The sequence below is a fragment of the Schistocerca americana genome, chromosome 2, assembly GCF_021461395.2.
Source record: "Schistocerca americana isolate TAMUIC-IGC-003095 chromosome 2, iqSchAmer2.1, whole genome shotgun sequence".
NCBI classification, from domain to species: Eukaryota; Metazoa; Arthropoda; class Insecta; order Orthoptera; family Acrididae; genus Schistocerca; species Schistocerca americana.
Window position 1 is genome coordinate 657030734 of NC_060120.1, and position 23673 is coordinate 657054406.

Consider the following 23673-nt stretch of genomic DNA (forward strand, 5'->3'; position numbering starts at 1 on the left):
CTTTGGTTTACTATGAAACAATATCCTGTGCTTTGTTTTGTTAACCAGGCCACTTATTCTTCCAAATTTCACAGAGGATAGCAATGATGTCAACAAATCTTCTAACTGATATTTTTTCACTCTGAATTTTAACTCCCCTCCTAATCATTTCTTTTATTTCACATTGCTTTTTTGAAGTAAAGGTTTAGTAATAGGGGTGAAAGACTCCATCACTACCTTACTCCCTGTTTAATCTGAGGACTTCTCTGTTTTCTGTTCTTATAATTCCTTCTTGATTCTTGTGCCCTGCTCATAATTCCCTACAGTGCCAAATCTCATCACTTTTCCTAGTTCAACAAATCCCATAAAAGTCTGTTCATTTTTCTTAAGTATTGTCTGCATAGTCAAGCACATCATAAATGGATCTGGTTCTTTTAACTTTCCCAATGTTCAGTTCCCTGTTGTCATCATCTACCAGATCCTCAAATTTTATTTTCCATTCTTTGTTTTGTAAGCAAGATAGAAGCATAAGCCATTAAGCTCACCATGCAATAATCTTAGTGTATGTCTGCATTTCCTACCTTGAGGATTGTGGTCTTGTGTATACTCCACTACTATTTTTGTAGACGGGTGTGACCCAGTGCTTTCTTCCAATCACTGGGCATTGTTTATTGTTCACAGGACCTATGGTATATTATGGTTAAAATGAGATCTAAAGCAACTGGAAATTCAGTACAGAATTTGGCAGGGATCCCATCGGGTTCTAGCAACTTTTTTAATTTTATTTATTTCAGCGGTTTCCACAAATCATGAACACTAACATCTACACCAATAATCTTTGCTGAGGTGCAATAAGTAAAGCAGTGTAGCACTACTGCATCTTCCTTAGTAAAAGGAAGACTTACGAGCTGAATTATGTTGAAATATTTATTTTTGTTACTAGGGTTCTTTTGCAACTACCTTCCTCCTACCTCTACTTGTCAGTCCACTTCTGCAACTATATGCTAGTTCTTTTGTACCACATCACAACAAACTATACCACCTTTTGCTCATATTCCATCTTTCCAACAGCTGGGACAATGTTCTGAGAGAGAGAGAGAACAGAACAAAATTCAGTCACATGAAAACTGCATCCACTACATGGGCATCAGCTTTCACAAACCTACAAACAATTTCTTTAGCACCTCTGCTCCCAAACATTGCAAGCTACACAGTTTGCACTAGATCTGTGGATGATTAGCAGAGAGGAACGAGAAATGTTGATGCTGCCACAAGAATACTTACCGCCTAGCTATGAATAACCATGACTGACATACAAGTCACTAAAATGACTATGTGCTGGGTTAGCACATCCAAGAGAATGTGAGACTGAGTCTTCCTACGAAATCAAAATTTTGTTGCTGTAGAGAGCAACACACCACTTCACATGGGCCACAGCACTGTACACAAGATGAACTTGGGCTAGCAGGTCAAAATGCTGTAGATTATGCCCACTTCACCTGATCACTTTGATATTAAGTCACAAGTGACTGTACTGATGAAATGTAGACCAATTTTCCAGTAATCAAAAATTCTTTGAAACATACATTTGTCCTATAATATAGTGTACCTCTTGACAGATATCGGACATTTACTAAACACTTAAAACTAACAGGACAGACGCTAAAAATTGAGAAATTAATTTTTCCAGGACTGTATTGTGTGCAGTCCCTAACAAATTTTGATTGATTTTATGGCAAAATCTACAAAATTTTACAGAATATAGGAACAGAATAATGGCTCTACTCCAAACTAAAAGAATAAACCCTTGAAATGAATATGGGTTATCTGAACCAAGAAATAAACATACTAGGATGTGGCAACAGAATAAGTGGAAAATGTAACAGGAACAAGAAAATTAAAGGAAAACCAGAATGCCTAATATGTTTTAATTTGACTGCAGTCAGCTCAAGATGGATAACCGTATAGTAACAGATAGGATGACCAAGTTGCAAAGGAACTAAAATGTAATTAATAAACATTTCCATTAGGTATAATCAGCTGCTGGGAGCGTACAAAGACATAACAACAAAGAGCATTTTTTACTTCAGTGAAAAACTACACTTTTCACAAAGAGGTGTCAGAATAACATTCAAAAACACACTACATGAAACAATCATGAAAGGAACAGTAATAGACTAGTTTGGTAAAGACACATCCAAAAACATTAAGTGAAGTCACAACCACATTATTTTTATTGGCAGAACTACTACTATAATCTGCGAAACCTCTTTCTTATTACTTTTCTATAAGTTTTCTTCTCATCCTTTGTAGCATTCTTAGCTTTTCTTCACAATGGTGTAATTTACTTTTCACTTTTGAAGCTGCACTTTGTAGGCAATGCTACTGTCTGGGAACACATCCAGTAAGAGATTAATAAGGCTACAAATGTTCCGAAAAGATTGGTGTTTTACAGTAGCCAAGAGACACAAATGGCTCTCTGCTTTGTGTCCTCATCACAGCATCCCTCTGCACATAATCTAGTACTGTCAGCTAACATCCAGATGTTCTGCAGGAAGTACCTGATGTAACTGCTTCAGGTTAGAACCTGACTGCCGAGACACTTGACAATGGCATGATGCAATCCCTCTCTACCCCTGCGACAGAGTGAAAGTATACAGATACTAATCTGAATACCACTTTTCTTCACTGAAACTCGTAATTTTTTTCTTTCCAGTGCACTTACGAGTTGAGGACACTATCAGAATTGTCCTTTCCATTGTCGGAATTTATGATTAGTGGAGGGCATCAACAGTGGCAGGCGGCACTGCCAGGGCCTATGTTTGACACTGTAACATTGGAATCGTGGCTGTTTGCAGTGATCAGCACCAAAACCTTTCTAGAATCCTCTAGCCCAGTTTGCTTCTTTTCCTTGAACGACTGGATGAGATCTGCTTACCTACACTCCTGGAAATGGAAAAAAGAACACATTGACACCGGTGTGTCAGACCCACCATACTTGCTCCGGACACTGCGAGAGGGCTGTACAAGCAATGATCACACGCACGGCACAGTGGACACACCAGGAACCGCGGTGTTGGCCGTCGAATGGCGCTAGCTGCGCAGCATTTGTGCACCGCCGCCGTCAGTGTCAGCCAGTTTGCCGTGGCATACGGAGCTCCATCGCAGTCTTTAACACTGGTAGCATGCCGCGACAGCGTGGACGTGAACCGTATGTGCAGTTGACGGACTTTGAGCGAGGGCGTATAGTGGGCATGCGGGAGGCCGGGTGGACGTTCCGCCGAATTGCTCAACACGTGGGGCGTGAGGTCTCCACAGTACATCGATGTTGTCGCCAGTGGTCGGCGGAAGGTGCACGTGCCCGTCGACCTGGGACCGGACCGCAGCGACGCACGGATGCACGCCAAGACCGTAGGATCCTACGCAGTGCCGTAGGGGACCGCACCGCCACTTCCCAGCAAATTAGGGACACTGTTGCTCCTGGGGTATCGGCGAGGACCATTCGCAACCGTCTCCATGGAGCTGGGCTACGGTCCCGCACACCGTTAGGCCGTCTTCCGCTCACGCCCCAACATCGTGCAGCCCGCCTCCAGTGGTGTCGCGACAGGCGTGAATGGAGGGACGAATGGAGACGTGTCGTCTTCAGCAATGAGAGTCGCTTCTGCCTTGGTGCCAATGATGGTCGTATGCGTGTTTGGCGCCGTGCAGGTGAGCGCCACAATCAGGACTGCATACGACCGAGGCACACAGTGCCAACACCCGGCATCATGGTGTGGGGAGCGATCTCCTACACTGGCCGTACACCACTGGTGATCGTCGAGGGGACACTGAATAGTGCACGGTACATCCAAACCGTCATCGAACCCATCGTTCTACCATTCCTAGACCGGCAAGGGAACTTGCTGTTCCAACAGGACAATGCACGTCCGCATGTATCCCGTGCCACCCAACGTGCTCTAGAAGGTGTAAGTCAACTACCCCGGCCAGCAAGATCTCCGGATCTGTCCCCCATTGAGCATGTTTGGGACTGGATGAAGCGTCGTCTCACGCGGTCTGCACGTCCAGCACGAACGCTGGTCCAACTGAGGCGCCAGGTGGAAATGGCATGGCAAGCCGTTCCACAGGACTACATCCAGCATCTCTACGATCGTCTCCATGGGAGACTAGCAGCCTGCATTGCTGCGAAAGGTGGATATACACTGCACTAGTGCCGACATTGTGCATGCTCTGTTGCCTGTGTCTATGTGCCTGTGGTTCTGTCAGTGTGATGTGATGTATCTGACCCCAGGAATGTGTCAATAAAGTTTCCCCTTCCTGGGACAATGAATTCACGGTGTTCTTATTTCAATTTCCAGGAGTGTATATTGCTGAACGAGAAGTTCGTTTCACAGGGCATGAACTGAACACTGAATTTTTCAGATGTGTGTTCTGCAATGCACCAAAATTTTGCATCATCCATCCAGCAAGGGTTGGATCCACACTTCCAGTTCATCGAGTAAACCCTGAGTTAACATTGCAAACAATTTAGTAAGAGGTGGCCTAGAGTTAATGAAGACTGAAAGCAAAATCATGTTTTGGTCTTGTTCTTTAGGACCTATAATGAGAAACTTTCATCCCACCCCCCTCACCTACATCCCTCCTTGAATGGGTCCATAGGTAGGCAATGAAAACTTCCTTGCATGCATTTGTAATTGAAAATAGTTTATGTCGACTAAGACCCACAGCAACAATGGAAATGTTAGCCATTGAAGATAGAAATGACTCCGAGTCGTCCCTACTGCCCCAACTCTCACAGTCCTCACTTGTGCTCCAGCCACCTGCACTGCATTTTTCCCCACAGCAGGCATTAGGGTAATGTCAACTCAATCAACCACTGTACGCCAATAGCCCAGTGACTGCGTGTTAGTATATGGTATATCAAACTATGTACTGTATACAAACCTGGTATCCACTACTACCTTCATCTCAAAATAAAATAATTCAAGTCAGCCACAAACTTTCATAAAATCATATATCTTCTGTCATCACTCCATGTTAGTAAACAGGGCAGTGCTTACATTTGAACAGATGTAAATGTAAGTAACATCAAATACTCTTAAAAGCTTCTTTCTGGTCACACAGAGCCACAAATGCATGAAACCACAGCACAACAACAAACCAGAGAAGCATGGCCAGGCTGCAGTGACAGGCATGCAAGCCATTCCCTATCACCATCAACAGACCTCCACACTGTTCAGCTCAGCTGGCTGCAGCCAGGCCTGGCTGGGTGGCTACTGGGTTTACCACACAAGATGAGGGTGTGGGCAAAGCCACAACATTGGCCGGGTACCATGCTTTTTCCAGGAGTTTGAAACCAAATGAAAAATTCCCTAGGTTTTTCCATTTTCCAGGTCACTGGACACCCTGAATTTGCCATGCACCCAATTGAAAGTGGGAGATTTAATCTGGGTTAACACTGTCCAAGTTGCCCCAGACAGCTATAATCTAGGAGATGAATGGATACATCACTGGACTTTCTCCCATATTCATAAGAAATTGGATAATATACGTCTGACCAAGCAACTCCTAGTTGATAACACAGGCCAACGATGGAAAAGATTTGTTGCTGAAAATACCTTATTCTTATGTTTTTTAGGATGGGAAATCCAAATATAATACTTGAAAAACTGTATCACCCACCATTTCTTCACATTTTACACTTAAATTTATTGAATTAAGCGATTTTTAAATAATTTAACAGATTTTATATAGTTAAAATAATTTAAAAAGGAGGTGTAATGAATGTAGATGACATTGGTAGCACTGCTGAAAAACATTTGGTGGCAAAAAAAAAAAAAAGGTTTATTCTATTTTTGTGTTAACAGATGGTGTTTTGTTTACTGTCAACCTAACCTCACTTTCCTGTTTCCTGTACATGTGCTCAGTACAATGTTTAATCGTGGTTGTAAAACTCTGCTGAAAGTCTTTGTTATATTTGTAGTGAATTTATGATTAAAAAACTCCAAAGAAACATTACAGACTTCGTGAAAAAGGTTTATCTATCATACTTTGGATCTAAACTTGGTGATCAAGACATATCTTGGGCAAGGCATAAGGTACGTTATGTGTGCGTTGAAGATCTGAGAAAATGGTCCCAAAAGGAGAAAAAAAGCCATTAGATTTGCTGTTCCTATGATATGGAGGGAGCCAAGAAATCATTCCAATAATTGCTACTTTTGCAGTGTTGATATTACTGGTCATAATTCGAAAAACAAGACGATAATAAGCTACCCTAACCTTCTGTTCGCCATCCAACCAGTAATGGAGTAGATTTGCCGGTTCCTGAACCACCAGAATATTTAAATTCTATTCCAACAGAAGTATTTTCTGATGTACGTAGTTATTTCAGAAAGTTTCGAGTCCCAGTTGTTTACTCAGACCGAGCTTACGAGCTTATTTGGTTAGACTTCTGCACTAAAAAAAAAAACACACACCAGAATATGTTTCTAAAATAGCTACAATGTTAAATAAGTTTAAAACTTTAGTGTGTTTAATGAGCCTGAAAGGTCACTTTTTGAACAGTCACCTTGATTACTTCCCACACAATATGGGAGACGTTAGTGAGGAGCAAGGAGCGCGTTTTCACCAAGACATTAAAGTGATGGAAAAACGCTACCAAGGCCAGTGGAACACCAACACGATCGGGGAATACTGTTGGGCACTTCACCGAGAAGTTCAGCAAGTGACTCATTGTAGAAAAAGCTACACAAGAAGCTTTTTTTTAAAAAAAATAATCATTGATTTCCTCATTCACCGTACAGCATAGGATTTTTATACTATATAATAAAAACCGTACTGCTCAAAAACTACTTTGTATCACCCGATACAAAAAAAAACTAAGGATAGATTTGAATTCAGCTCATAAAAATCTATTTTATAAAGATCAGCTATCAAAATAAGAAAGTTTTTTTAAAAAAAAATTTTCATTGGCCTGTGTAATCAACCAAGAAAAATATGGAGCTCCCTCAACTGTATCAGAATTGATCACACTGTGAGCAAAGTCAACACTACTCGAGCTGGAAATTACTGATCATCAGTGCAACTGCGTAACTTCAGAACACACACTCACATTTTGCATGCCTGGCCAAAACAAAAATTCATTGGTACATGGAAAGACTTTGTAGATGCAACACCTGCAGCAATTAACTGGCAGCAATCCTTGGATATCTAACTATGATGAAATATATCTAAAAACACAGGTGATGTGACTTACCGAACGAAAGTGCTGGCGGGTCGATAGACACACAAACATACACATGAAATTCAAGCTTTCACAACAAACTGTTGCCTCATCAGGAAAGAGGGAAAGAGAGGGAAAGACGAAAGGATGTGGGTTTTAAGGGAGAGGGTAAGGAGTCATTCCAATCCCGGGAGCGGAAAGACTTACCTTAGGGGGAAAAAAGGAGAGGTATACACTCGCACGCACATACATATCCATCCGCACATACACAGACACAAGCAGTCCTTCCCCCCCCCCCCCCCCCCCCAAGGTAAGTCTTTCCACTCCTGGGATTGGAATGACTCCTTACCCTCTCCCTTAAAACCCACATCCTTTGGTCTTTCCCTCTCCTTCCCTCTTTCCTGATGAGGCAACAGTTTGTTGCGAAAGCTTGAATTTCATGTTTATGTTTGTGTGTCTATCGACCTGCCAGCACTTTCGTTCGGGAAGTCACATCATCTGTGTTTTTAGATATATTTTTCCCATGTGGAATGTTTCCCTCTATTATATTCATATCATTAACTTGAGCCCAACAATTACGTTTGTTATTGTCACTGTTGCATTTCGAAATCTTTCCTGTCATCTTATTTTCTCTTTCTGTTCTTGCAAGTAGTTTCACTTTGTATTCACCTTCTCCTCTTTACCGAATCTACCATACAATTTTATCCCGCCTAAATATACTGAATAATACGTAACCCACTTCCAAACCATAACCAAAAAATTTTTTTTCTTCCGCTTTCAACAATACTGCTGCTACAAAATCCACCGTTTCCAGTTCACAAACAGTTCCTTTCAGCTACTAAACAGCCATTTCGGCTAGTTCCAATAACTTTCGTTTTTTTTTCCATTTCCGTTTTTCCCACATCACTGATCTTTTTTAGCCGCTTCCCACAGGTTTTAACGTCATTATTTCTTTGTCAGACAATTGTTAGCCTCATTTTCACAATCTACCACCACAAAACCACTCCTTTTAATACATTTACATGCAGTTTTTTCGAAATTTTCCCGAATTGCTCCACCCTTTAACGTGTTTTGGCGGCAACACAACCACATAACCTTTGTGCACATTGTTGTCTACCAACCGAAGTTCACCACAGGATCAACATAGCCCAGCTATAACCAACACCTTTTCGCCTTTTTTCACACCAGATCTCCAGTTGCTTTCTAGTTCACCTTATCTCTCGCCATATATTTTTATTTTCATTTTCATTTCAGCCTCATGATACACTTTCCACCTTCTAATACCATGTCACCCCCACAACATCCCCACAACGACCCCATTAAGTTTTATTTACATTCCCTCCGCAAACATGCCTTCTCCCTAGCAAGATTACGCTCCCATATTTTATTTTCCCAGGCTTGTCTGACATTTGGCATTACCCCCAGAGGCCTCACACTTAAAGTTCCCATCTCTGATTGGAATACATAAAGATAATTGGTGTATGTGCGGATGGGTATGTGTGTGTGTGTGCGCGCGCGAGTGTATACCCCTTTTTTCCCCCTAAGGTAAGTCTTTCCACTCCCGGGATTGGAATGACTCCTTACCCTCTCCCTTAAAACCCACATCCTTTCGTCTTTCCCTCTCCTTCCCTCTTTCCTGATGAGGCAACAGTTTGTTGCGAAAGCTTGAATTTCATGTGTATGTTTGTGTTTGTTTGTGTGTCTATCGACCTGCCAGCACTTTCGTTTGGTAAGTCACATCATCTGTGTTTTTAGATATATTTTTCCCACGTGGAATGTTTCCCTCTATTATATTAATAACTATGATGAAAAATGGATATCTCAACTTGTTCTAGTATCTGGTGGTTCTCCAACTTTCATTATTACTTATGTATCCCTGCTCATTCTGATTCTTATAATTTTATCTTTTAAGAAACTTGATTGTATGTAGTTATACAATATAATTCAGTAACCAATATGCTAAGTAAGTAAATAAATCACACAGGAAACAAAGAGCATTTCTTCCCATATCAATCTACAAATTGATGTCAAAATTCTTTCATTCATCTGCCTATCACGTTTTTGCTCATTATTTAAAAGTAAACTAATCTAATTAGCAAGTGTTCTTCACAAACATCAAGTATGTTTTCTGTCTCTTTCAATAATCTTCTTGCAGACTGAAATCTTATTTTCAATTTCTGTGGCCTATATCTAATCCAACAGTTTTGTTACAGTAAACAAAAAGATAAAAAACAATAAATTTTTACATTAACATATAATACAAATTTGGTACTATGTGAAAATTGAAAGTCTATAATCAGTAATTTTAACTCTTTCCAACCCAATTTTTCTGCGAACTACATTCTCCCAAACTCTTATTTATTTGCACTAACGGCCAAGTTTCAGAAATTGGCTACATCAGAGCTGTAGTGGAAAATTGTAATGTTGGATGAGGATCCAAAAGGGTTAAACCAAGTAACAAGTTAATTCAGTTACTCTGTAATATAATTATGGAGGTAACATTATACAGCAAACCAAGGGAAAGAATATATGTTCATTTACTTTACTTCAGTTACAGTGGAAATACAGTAGTCCATACCTTGTTCCTGTTTTTAATAAGCTCATTGTCCAGTTCAAGCATTTCTTTCATAATATCAGTAATTTCACATGTAAAATTACAATCTTCCAAATGTTCAACAGCACCATCCTCTGGGTGATGGAAATCTTCAGTTATTTCATGTTTATTATCCTGCACATTGTCGTCAACCTCTCTGTCACCTATGTTATTCTGAGCACCAAAATCTTCATACTGTTGGTCTTTACTTCTACCACCCTCAACACTATCCCTTCCATCAACACTACCCGTAACACCATTATCCTTATTGTTATGTATTTCTTCAACACATTCTGCATGTGTATCACACTCATTATGTGCATAATGCGATTGTTTATCTTCCATTACACTTTGCTTGCTAGTTTCACATTTATCAGCAGTAACCCTCTTCTTTCGATCTCCGTTACTGATAGTCTCAACACTACGGGTGCTATAACAGCTGATGCTGCCATCTCTTGTTGAAGTTGAAGCAGAAGTGCTCTGCAGACACTCTTTTTCCTCAGTGTAGCTATCTGTTTTCTGTGGAGCCTTATTCAACCTTTGATCTTTACGATCTCTTCGATAAAGATATGCTCCCCTTTAAACAAAAACAAAATAAATTTAACAATTTAGTTTTAATCAATAAAACTTAACACAAACAGCAATTTGAAGTAAAAAATGTTCTGGAATCTAAGAACACTCTACAAAAGAAACATTTCCAACTGAGTTAATATACAAGCCACAGTATCAAAAAAGCAGAAATTTTAAGTTGTTGATTTTCAGACATATGACATTCACTGGTTGGTCTGCCAAGTTACATTTTTGAAATCTATGACTAATAACAGACAATAAATGTGTGTATATTTGAAATTAGTCTTCTAACTCAAGGAAAAAGTTTATTCTGACAGAAATTCACATTTTAGAGGCAAAACATACTGGATAAAATGAGTAATTTTATCAGATCCAGCACACAGTAGCCCTTAATCACCCAAACATTCCGCTGTGTTGCACATTTGTTGTTCATTATACCACAATGGAAGGTGTTTGCACTTCCTTGATAAAAAAAAAAATTAATTGCGGCATGGAAGATAGTCAACAAGATGCGTGTACGCATCATCGAAAACATGGGATAAAGACATACCAGTCTCACCTAAATCCACTGGATTTCTTTCTATGGAGATTATTGAAGAGATTAATTTATGCAACCCCCATGGTGACAGAGGACGACTTAAGGAGGATAAATGCACTGTGAGATGCAAATGCATCAGTTAATAGCACACAATGTGAGGAGCAGTGCTGTAGACTGACACTTTCCACATTCTTCAAATCTTTGTTGTCACTTACGGTCTGATCTGATGGCTAATGTCTTACATTATACCTACACTGTACTCCAAAAGCCATCTAACAGTGTGTGGCAGAGGATACTTCTGGTACCACTAACTGTTCAAAGGTTCCAAACTATTACACACATTTCAGCTAGCCTAATAAAATCCTTTTTAATGAGTCTGGTAGTATTTTTTCTTGAGCAATTTGTTGTGTGCTCTCCTAATTACAGTGATTACATCATTTTTCAATTTTTAGAATTATTTCAGGATGACATCAAGTGATGAACACTGCACAAATCCTGAGGGTCACACTTTTCTTCTTAAAAATTAATGTACACGCACAAAAATTGCATCACCTTGGTTTTGAGAGTTCCGGAACCTATACAGAAAATTGGAAGAGAGATCAACATGAACTTCATTTCTGCACTTATTGCTCATGAAAAACACACATTGCATGCTGTACCATCATACAGCAAGACCCCCAGAGGTGCTGGTCCAGATTGCTGTATGCACCGGTACCTCTAATACCCAGTACCATGTCCTCTTGCATTGATGCATGCCTGTATTCATCGTGGCATACTATTCACAAGTTCAAGGCACTGTTGGTCCAGATTGTCCCATTCCTCAACGGCGATTCAGCATAGGTCCCTCAGAGTGGTTGGTGGGTCACGTCCATAAACAGTCCTTTTCAATCAATCCCAGGCATGTTCGATAGGGTTCATGTCTGGAGAACGTGTTAGCCACCCTGGTCGAGTGATGTCATTATCCCGAAGGAAGTCATTCATCGGTGAAGAAACCTTGATGCCCATCCTGAGTGGACCATTCGGCACATCGTTGGGTCCATCTGTATCACGCTGCATGGTGGCGTGGTTGCAAAGACGGACCTCGCCATGGATGCCAGGAGGGAAGTTGCGCATCATGCAGCTTACTGTGCACAGTTTGAGTCATAACATGACATCCCGTGGCTGCATGAAAAGCATTATTCAACATGGTGGCATTGCTGCCAGGGTTCTTCCAAGCCATAATCTGCAAGTAGCAGTCATCCACTGCAGTAGTAGCCCTTGGGCAGCCTGAGAGGCATGTCATCGACAATTCATGTCTCTCTCTCTCTCTCTCTCTCTCTCTCTCTCTCTCACTTCCCTTGTTGAGTGCCCTTCCTGGCACAAAGTAACAATGCGACAGTGATCCAACCGCAGTACTGACCGTCTAGGCATGGCTGAACTACAGATGACACAAGCCGTGTACCTCCTTCCTGGTGGTATTACTGGAACTGATCGGCTGTCGAACACCCTCCATCTAATACGTGCTGTTCATGCATGGTTGTTTACATCTTTGGGCAGGTTAAGTAACATCTCTAAACAGTCAAAGGGACAGTGTCTGAGATATAATATCCACAGTCAATGTCCATCTTCAGGAGTCCTGGGAACCGGGGTGATAGAAAACTTTTTTTGATGTGTGTACCTCATTTGAATACTTCTATAATATATTTTCCTCTCATGTTGTGAAAGGCTTTCTTCTACTATGCGATAAAGCTCGTTTCGTGTTCACAGGTCCACCACTGACATAATCTTAACAGTAGCAGGGCAGATAAGCAGATGTACTGTGTCATAAAAGTGATCAATGGCACCACAGCCTGCAACAGTGTTTCTATTTCATTTGTTATCTAGATTTCAAGACAATCAGCATGGCATTTGGAAGTCCACGATTGACACGGCCACAACAAGAAAATATTTACATTCTGCCAGTCCCGCATTCTCGCTTCAGGAAGCGACAATGAATAACATCCTCTACAACACTGCACATACTTCACTGCCAGATAGTTAAGCTTTTGTTCCGAACAGTAAAATATAAAATTTCAGGAATCCAATAAATATATACTATAATTTTAACAAGAGTTCTTTTTATTGTTTACGTTCTTTACTGCTACTTTCTCTGACAAAATAAAACGCAGTTAACTCGCAGTTGGGGATTATGTAAGGTATACTACCTGGAATGGACATATTACGGATCGAGTGACATTATACTGAGTGTATTATCCGAAAATTACCTCGAGCAATTAAACAGAGAACCGACTCGTGGAGATAACATCTTGGACCTACTGATAACAAACAGACCCGAACTTTTGGACTGTAAGTGCAGAACAGGGAATCGGTGATCATAAGGCTGTTGCAGCATCCCTGAATATGGAAGTTAATAGGAATATAAAAAAAAGGGAGGAAGGTTTATCTGTTTAACAAGAGTAATAGAAGGCAGATTTCAGACTACCTAACAGATCAAAACGAAAATTTCTGTTCCGACACTGACAATGTTGAGTGTTTATGGAAAAAGTTCAAGGCAATCGTAAAATGCGTTTTAGACAGGTACGTGCCGAGTAAAACTGTGAGGGACGGGGAAAACCCACCGTGGTACAACAACAAAGTTAGGAAACTACTGCGAAAGCAAAGAGAGCTTCACTTCAAGTTTAAACGCAACCAAAACCTCTCAGACAAACAGAAGCTAAACGATGTCAAAGTTAGCATAAGGAAGGCTTTGCGTGAAGCGTTCAGTGAATTCGAAAGTAAAATTCTATGTACCGACTTGACAGAAAATCCTAGGAAGTTCTGGTCTTACGTTAAATCAGTAAGTGGCTCAAAACAGCATATCCAGACACTCCGGGATGATGATGGCATTGAAACAGAGGATGACACGCGTAAAGCTGAAATACTAAAAACCTTTTTCCAAAGCTGTTTCACAGAGGAAGGCCGCACTGCAGTTCCTTCTCTAAATCCTCGCACAAATGAAATAATGGCTGACATCGAAATAAGTGTCCAAGGAACAGAAAAGCAACTGGAATCACTCAACAGAGGAAAGTCCACTTGACCTGGCGGGATACCAATTCGATTCTACACAGAGTACGCGAAAGAACTTGCCCCCCTTCTAACAGCCGTGTACCGCAAGTCTCTAGAGGAACGGAAGGTTCCAAATGATTGGAGAAGAGCACAGGGAGTCCCAGTCTTCAAGAAGGGTCGTCGAGCAGATGCGCTAAACTATAGACCTACATCTCTGATGTCGATCTGTTGTAGAATTTTAGAACATGTTTTTTGCTCGCGTATCATGTCGTTTTTGGAAACCCAGAATCTACTCTGTAGGAATCAACATGGATTCCGGAAATAGCGATCGTGTGAGATCCTACTCACTTTATTTGTTCATGAGACCCAGAAAATATTAGATACAGGCTCCCACGTAGATGCTATTTTCCTTGACTTCTGGAAGGCATTCAATACAGTTTTGCACTGTAGCCTGATAAAGTAAGAGCCTACAGAATATCAAACCAGCTGTGTGGCTGGATTGAAGAGTTTTTAGCAAACAGAACACAGCATGTTGTTATCAATGGAGAGACGTCTACAGACGTTAAAGTACCCTCTGGCGTGCCACAGGGAAGTGTTATGGGACCATTGCTTTTCACAATATATATAAATGACCTAGTAGATGGTGTTGGAAGTTCCATGCGGCTTTTCGCGGATGATGCTGTAGTATACAGAGAAGTTGCAGCCTTAGAAAATTGTAGCGAAATGCAGGAAGATCTGCAGCGGATAGGCACTTGGTGCAGGGAGTGGCAACTGACCCTTAACATAGACAAATGTAATGTATTGTGAATACATAGAAAGAAGGATCCTTTATTGTATGATTATATGATAGCGGAACAAACACTGGTAGCAGTTACTTCTGTAAAATATCTGGGAGTAAGCGTGCGGAACGATTTGAAGTGGAATGATCATATAAAATTAATTGTTGGTAAGGCGGGTACCAGGTTGAGATTCATTGGGAGAGTCCTTAGAAAATGTAGTCCATCAACAAAGGAGGTGGCTTACAAAACACTCGTTCGACCTATACTTGAGTATTGCTCATCAGTGTGGGATCCGTACCAGATCGGGTTGACGGAGGAGATAGAGAATATCCAAAGAAGAGCGGGGCGTTTCGTCATAGGGTTATTTGGTAACCGTGATAGTGTTATGGAGATGTTTAGCAAACTCAAGTGGCAGACTTTGCAAGAGAGGCGATCTGCATCGCAGTGTAGCTTGCTCGCCGGGTTTCGAGAGGGTGCGTTTCTGGATGAGGTATCGAATATATTGCTTCCCCCTACTTATACCTCCCGAGGAGATCACGAATGTAAAATTAGAGAGAGTCGAGCACGTAGGCTTTCAGACAGTCGTTCTTTCCGCGAACCATACGCGACTGGAACAGAAAAGGGAGGTAATGACAGTGGCACGTAAAGTGCCCTCCGCCACACACCGTTGGGTGGCTTGTGGAGTATAAATGTAGATGTAGATGACCACTATGAGGACCTATCTAATTCCTCATGGTGAATGTGTGTTTTGTGGGGCAGAGTGTGCTCCACAGTTTACTAGGCACTGGAACAGCATGCTGTAAATTGGCTCTTGCTGCACGATATCAATATGAATTGTGCCAATTACCCATGGACATGAAAAAATAATAATCTTTTCCACTGACAGTTTATTGCTGAGTTATCTTTTTGTTATTTGATTTGACTCTTCATAGCTCTCAGTGAGCAATATATGAAACTCCTATCAATAAAACTCACTACGTTACATAAAATTTGTTGAGTACCATTCACAAAAGTATAAATTTTGTAATGCTTGTATATTCATGTACTTTCACTCCACCACAGAAGGTGTTCATTTATTATATACTGTACAATGTAACACTAGACTATTACTTTACTCTTTCATGTACATACATACAGTACTGGTCTCATGTTTATGTGCTTTACATTTCACTTTTTTCCCTACATATTAAGGAGGGCAACCTATTTGAATTTCTTGTTCAAAATTGTTTTTTCTACATAATTTTTTGCACTCTACAATAGTTCCAACAGATTACAAGAATCTGTGTGTGCTGCAAATTGCATAATATCGTTTACACGTACAATTGCTTCTTCAGGTATTTTAATTTTTTTAGGAACATTATTTTGCTCCTCTTTTTCCTTTGTTTCCTTCTGATCACCATCTGTGCTGCGGATTTCTATTACATCTGTTGAAGTAAAAGTTGAGTGAGTTGACAGTCATCACTTCAAATGTAGTCATTCTCCTAAATGAATGTTTTGTATTTTTTATTTAATTCAGCAATTGTTGCTGTATGTTCTTGAGCTTTGACGGCCATATAAATGTCTTTCTTCACCTCCAAACCCCCTTTGTTGAAGCCCTTGGTAAGAGTTTTGCACTGTGTGTGTGCGCTGCCAAGTCAATCCAATTTACTGAATCCACAACCTGATGTGCAAGAACAGATGTACTTTTGAGAATAAGAGATGCACCAATACTGACCTGTAATGGGAATTTAATGTGTAAATAGCCACCCTGATCCATGGGCTATGAGAGGCTGGCTGAATCTGGCAAGAACTAATCCAGTTTCATATCTGATGACTTTCAGATGGCAGGTTGCATTGTCTTGGAAAAGGAGAACTTGCTTCACCATGTGACTGGAAGCTTACCGACATCTGTTTTTGAAACAATACAGTTTTGCTGCCTTTCCAGTCACCAGTGTCTTCTCCACTTCATGTACCATGTTTCCACTTAGCAGTACAGTGAATCTTTCCTTTGAAATTTTTCTGCTGGTGAACTTAACTAATTGTTACAGACTTCAAAGGCAGTGCATGATAAAAGCGTCTCATTCCATCAGCACTGAACACACCTTTTGGGTCATAATTTGCAATTAGGCTGTGCAGTGTTGTCTTCCATTCTGTTGCTATACTTTCCTGCTCATCCACAGCTTCCCAACACACTTCATTCCACACAATGTTGTGCCTAGCTTTGAAACTGTCCAGCCACCCTGTCGATTTTTCTAGGCATTTTAGTGATTTTCAGAACCTCCCTTTGCAACATGGATCCAAACGTGAGCTTTCTGTCTGCACACTTACAAAACATGCCCACACTCTTATTGCTTCATTTCCTGCCTTCTTCGCCTTTCTTTTTATTTGCCCTTTCCATTTCATCCAGTCACCCTATATCTTAATCTTGTTTCTTGAAGAATCAGAGTTGTGTTTTATTGCATATGAAGTGCAACATTATTTTGTGCACAGCAAATTTCTCTCTCTCACTTGCTTCAATTACCATAACCTTTCCGATAAGGGTTAATGACACTTTCTGTTCAACATCATATTATCACTTTAAGTCAACTTATACTGGCAGAAAATAATGCAGACAGTGCATTTATTTGGAATGCTTGAACTTGCCAGGTAAAACCACTGTTTAACGAAAAAACACTCATCTCTTTCATTGTGCAGATTGCAGCAGAGTGTGGAAAATGATCCAATGGGTGCCTGTGCGCATCAGTAATAATGGAAAACAAAAAAACACTGACAGAAGGCTTATGAACAAAACATATCCTTTGATGTTCACACCCACAGTACGGCACTGCGCCAAACCTGTTTTCTCGGTTTTGTGTCGCGTAACAGCACTGTCAGGGCCGTACAGTCTGTGTTAAAAGTAGCATCCTTTTAGAGTTGTTAATAACCAATGTACACTGTAATACAGTAGTACTGTGTAAGCTCTTTTCTGCATAAATTATGTCTTAAAATTTGCATTTCGTTTCATCATTAGGTACATTCCACTTCAAACAAAAAATTAGCATAGGAAAGTTTACTGAAAAGACTGGAACTGAAATACCTGTACGGTTTGACAGCTTTCTGAATTACGCATGTTCAGCTTTGATCAAGTTTCTCTGTATATAAGAATCTTTTCACCACCTCATTGTGCTGAAGCCAACCAACTATAGATTTTTACCGATTAAGATCAAAATTTTGGGCACCTATTATTTAAAAACTGTTTCACAACGAAGTATTTTAGCTACTCATACCACAACTCCTGTTTCAAGGAGGAATGACTCACAGTTTATACACTGCTACTCAGCTATGGACATAATGGATGCACATGTAACGTATGCGACAACAACAGCCCAAAAGTACCTGTTGTCCTTTTAGTACTGGGTTACGCAAACTGGTAAACAGTATTCAAATCAACTGTTCTCATCTTCATCTTCAACATCATCTGATGAGACAATGTGACCATCACCTACGTTCAATATCAATGTGCAATGACTAGTCACACCAGACAGTGGTGGAAGCACTAGCAGTCAAAGGGATATAAAGCATATTGGGAGAGGGGTGGGGAGGGGTGGGGGGGGAGGGGGGGGGGGGAGTGCGGAAAACAGTGCAGTTGTTCACAATGTGGAAGCAGGAAGATTTATCTCGCAGCCAAAAGGGCACCATCGTTAGCTTTTGTGCCAAGGGCAGAAGCGTTTCCGAAACAGCTATATTTGTAAACTGTTCACATGCCACTGTGTTTAATATATACCGAGCATGCTGAAACTGACTTCGAGGCAACTGTCTGCACCATGGCCCATAGTCGACAGAATCGAACAATGGCTGCAGAGAGGTGTATGGGCAAATGGAGCAACGTTGAGCAACCAACTGCCCAGAAGAATCCAGGGGCTACCAACAGTGTCTTTTCAATGACTATTCAGTGAACATTGCTGCATATGGGCCTATGTAGAAGAGGCCTGGTTCATGCGCTAAAGCTGACTGCTGTTCATAAATGACGAAGGCTGGTATCTGTACACCAATACTACAACTGGATGTCCAATGAGTGGTGCAGGTGGCCATTTCAGATGAATCATGTTGAGCTTCATAGGACAGATGGCCGGTGGTGTGAACAGAATAAAGTAAATGCCCTGCAACCAGGAGTGAGTGTTGTATGTTTTCGTGGCATTCTCTGGGTGATCCCCTCATTCTGGAAGGCACAATGGATCAACATAAATGTGTTTCTATCCTTCGGGACCACGCCCATCCCCACATGCAGTTTGTTTTTCTTCGGTACAATGTCACTTATCAGAAACACAATGCAATACGTCACACAGCTCGCAGTTAAGTGTGTGGCTCTAAGAGCACCAGGATGAGTTTACCCTCCTCCCATGGCCGCCAAACTCCCTGGATTTAAATCCAACTGTGAATCTGTAGGACTGAGCATATCGTCGCTTAAAGAAACAACACCATCTATGTGACATTTCTGGAAGTCTTCAGGGGACAAAAAACTACATAAAAACTATTAAAATTGTTGTAGGCTTTCATTTTTAAATTTCGTATTCTATGTTACTGGTTTGAATGTATTTTATTATAAATTTCAAATTACTTGGTAAAACTATAGTTTTATGGGATATAGTCTGTGTTGTTATTGTTTACTTTACAATTTAGGAGAGATAGCCAGTGTTTACAGGGAATCACTCAATTTTCAAATAAAATTAACTTTATTCATTAACAATCAGATCTAAACACAATCAGATATGGCAGTACAGTTTGGTTCACTTAACACAATCATAAGATACAATTAGAAAATAATATAGGAACTTTGTTTTTTTACAAAATGTAAGAATTAGACAAAAAGAACATTAAAATATTATGTCAGTTTAGCTTTCATAACTTTGTTATCAAACATTATTAGAACTGTTTATAAATGTATACATTAAATCACAGGTCAAATGCTTGGACTGAATTTCCGACACTTTCTTTTTGTACTTTTCATTTTCCACACGGATGTTGTTTAAAATGGATGACAATCAACTGGAATGTGTTCTCTGACCTCTTGCAAATGCTTCCACTTACACTGTTTTATTTTCAATCTTACTGTATGGAGAGGTGGGAATTCTGTCATCATTTGGATAGTTTTTGATCATCTTGGCAATGTGAAATACTCATTGCTGAAATTTGTCTAATTCTGTTAGCATTGTGTTCCAGAGCTCTGAGATCATGAACCACACTGTCATTGGAGTTTCTTCCTGGTCTAGTAGAATCGTATGCTGTCATTTCTTTTCCCCAGAGAATGATTTCTGAAAAAGGTATAGTTTAAAAACTGCACTGTAGGGGAATGGGACTTTTCTGGCTTTTTTTGTCCACTCAGCATACTGACTTGGCAAGAAAATTTCTCTGAATGTCTTCTTGTATTTTACTCTTTTCAGGTTCAGAACTGTGTCAATTTTGGAACGTACATTATAGCTCTCCACGTTTGTGCGTGTCTTGACTAGAAACTTCAGTTCTATTGTTACACCTTTTTCCATTGACAAGTGTCTAAGAACAGTAGAGAATGCAGGGTTTCTATTCTGGTAGACATGACCGTCTTACCATAGAACAACTGGCTTTAATTCATCCAAGAGTGTGTTTCATTGTCAATAATGCAAGAGATGAAGAACATAGGTCACACTGTGTTTCATCCCATCAATAGTTAATAGCGTCTTGACTACTTAGTCTTGTTGTACATTGCCTAGGCATTCACACAAGGATCAAGCTTCATTGCTTGTATATGTTGTGGCGGAGGGCGGTGGGTAGGGGGGGGGGGGGACCTCATTACATTTTGCTTGCTCCATATTTTCTGTTTCCTAGCTCTGTCCTTATTCCTTATTTTCTGTATGTTCCTTGTATACATCTTCAGACACTTTTCCACTACATACTTCACAGCAGTGACAATGCCATACTGATCTTTTAGTGGCTGAAATATTGCCAACTTCTTTTCATTGAATACCGAATCTGTTTGCCTGGTTAATAGCTTCTCTTCCTTTTGGCAGTCTTCTTCATAACATTCAAAGAGTTTAGTCAAAGAATAGAATGTACACTCAAAGTACAACATGCTAATTAAGCCCTACAGTAGTGCGAGGGAAGTTGTCCAAGTTTGTCGAAAACGTCCTTAAGGAAATCAACATCAACTTGTTTCTTTCAACTTTCATGGTGCTTTCATTAACTTCTTTCATGTGTTAGCGACCTTGATTTTCATTGTTTCCATTTATGGTGTATCATTTTAACAAAATCTTTATCCTGTATGTGCAACTTATCTAACAGCTCTTCTGAAGGATTGTAGTCAGAATTTGAATCAGGACTGCGTTCATCATAGCTCTTTGATTTTGATATTTGACTTTCTTTGATATAACAGACATTTAATGATTACTGCCTCCCTCTTAGCACCTGGCTGAATGTCTTGTAAGTGATTTAATGAGTCCTCTTTCTGAATACCATTTGTTCCTTGCACAGAGCAATGTTTGGTTTCCTGGAGCACAAGTGGTGCATTATCTTTGATATCCATTTCCATATTGCTTGGGTTAATGAAGAATGAATTACCTGAAAAAATTATGAATTTTTTTACTAATTTTAAAATACAATGAAAATGTTCCTCACTAATATGAGAATGTCTAATTTTACCCCTGGAGAAATATCCCTCCCCCCCCCCCCCCCCAAATGCCCATTTCAGTTACATTCATCAGAGAACTGTCCAAATTGTTCAGGTCTGTATTTTCATTTGAGGGTGAAACTGAACCTGCACAGAAGAATAATAATATTATGACTAGCATAGATTAATAAAGGTGTAGGTGCACATAATTACGACCTTTGGAAATAATTCAAGTGTCTGAATAAGGAAATAGTAAAATTATATTTCACATTATGTGCACTACCATTTGCTTTTGTATAGACCTACCACAACTTTTGTTACTGAGCCAAAACGGGAATGATATCTAGGCTATATAACATTGATTATTTGTTGACAATAGAACAGGTGAACTGTTCACTTATTCTACCTATGCATGATGGTTTTTCTGTCTGACTACTGCTTTGCTGATAAGAGATGGTCTGCAATCTACTTGTGTCATGATTTCTTCCACTGTAAACAAGCCCTCATCATCACTTTCATTTGTCACTTATCTGAAATGCATGGAACTAACAAAACAGACTACCAGAATGTACCACTTACAACCACAGTAAGCCATTTACTAAAATTACCAACAAGTCCCACCAATAGCCATAGTAAGCTTTCCATTAAAATTAGCAAGAACTCCTGCCACTAACCTGTTCAAAATTAATACAAACTGAATAACAATATCATAACATTCACATACAGTAAATACAATTATTGTGAATTATGAAAAACTAGAGGTAAGAGGACCATAGTCTGAATATTGTTTCTATTAATATCAGTGTACAAATTTAAAAAAAAAAAAAATGCTGAATACTTACTTAAACATCAACATGTAGAACTCCATCAAAATCCGCACAGAACAATCGAAGAGCTAGCAACAACACTGCTTAAGTACATGTGTTGAACAAAGGATGATTTCTCATTCAGTTTGCACTTAATGCGATTAAGCTTGAAATATACAGAACTTATAAAAATTGTAGGTAAGTACAGTACACTTCACACACAAAATGCATAAAATTCTGAAATAAATTGAGGGAGACATAGCAGTACACCGTGTGCTATCAACTCTATGTTGGTGTTTCATATTATCAAACTTAGACGGTGTTTTTCAAATGGTCCTACATTCACCATCTGCTGGCTCTGACATGAAGTACTTCACCAATGATTGACAAACAGCACGGAAATTGTGATGGTAGTAATAACTCAGTTTCACAAAAAATGTAACATAGGCAGTGTTGTTTCTTATGCGACGATATGAAGAACTAAAAAAAATTCAATGTGATGAGATTCAATATAACAATTAATATCCAATGCTGATAAGCAAAAGCATTAATACACTCATTAATACATTCCTCTACTTTTAGAAGCACATACCCAGATACAATCAAATTTCAGTATGTTACTGAAACAACAAAGTAAAAAAATATTAGAATTCAAAAATTAAAAATCAGTAACAAAGAAAACCAGAATTCCTTACGGTCGTAAATGTGCTTTCTCTGCAAGTTTTCTCTGCAGTCGCCAGTTTTCATCTGTATGCTTTAGAACATAATCTTCACTCACATATCGATCCCATGATGAATTCCAGCCCTAATTAGAGAAAAAGACAACAACAAAATATAAAAAAATTGAGTATCAGCACCCAGCTCCAAATCAAAACATTAAAAGAGGGTACAATCACACAGGTAACTTTCAAGTATCTGGTTTCGATTTTTTCTAATTGCAGTGACACTGTTATATGATGATGACTGTAGCAAGGCTTATTTGTTCAACACACACACTGAGGCATGGATACAATGTATCATATCATATCATAGTCTGTACTACAGTGCCACATCCTCATACTTATCACTAGTGTACAGTGCAATGATTTATGTAGTACATATCACCTTTGCTCTAATTTGTTTTTATCTGTCAATGGCTGGGGCTGGAATGCATCCCAAGGTAAAATAGACAAATTGCAGTCTAAAAAAAAACTCTGTTTATAACTTGAACACTAAAACAGGAAAATATATTAAACTCTAATCCACATGAAATCTTACTGTAATTCGAACTGTTGATGCAGACAGGCTTATTACTTCACTATCAGATTGCAGTACACAAGTAAAAGTAAGGATGGCGCAGAGGAAACAATGTTTTCTTCAGTAATTTTATCTGGTTTATTATGATACGGCCTTGGTAGTTACCGCAACTGTCTACCTATGAACATATACTGTGGAGACTCATGATGAGCCACGATGCACCCAGCTTTTTTAAAGGAAATTTGTGAAGTATTTTAACTGGACAAATCATCACCTGTGCACATTCTCACATTCTCAACCTCACTGCAGCTGAGCTCTAATAACTCCTATC

General features: G+C 39.7%; 1 protein-coding gene across 1 annotated transcript in view; it reads right to left on the minus strand.

Annotated features, from left to right (window-relative positions):
- Nucleotides 1-23673, minus strand: part of LOC124595435 (male-specific lethal 3 homolog) — a 140803-nt gene that overhangs the window by 64830 nt on the left and 52300 nt on the right. Inside the window, exons 3-4 of the mRNA XM_047134176.1 lie at nucleotides 22802-22911; nucleotides 9777-10368 (exon numbers count right to left, since the gene is read on the minus strand). Of these exons, the coding sequence (XP_046990132.1) occupies nucleotides 9777-10368; nucleotides 22802-22911 (702 nt within the window). The remainder of the gene's footprint in view (nucleotides 1-9776; nucleotides 10369-22801; nucleotides 22912-23673) is intronic.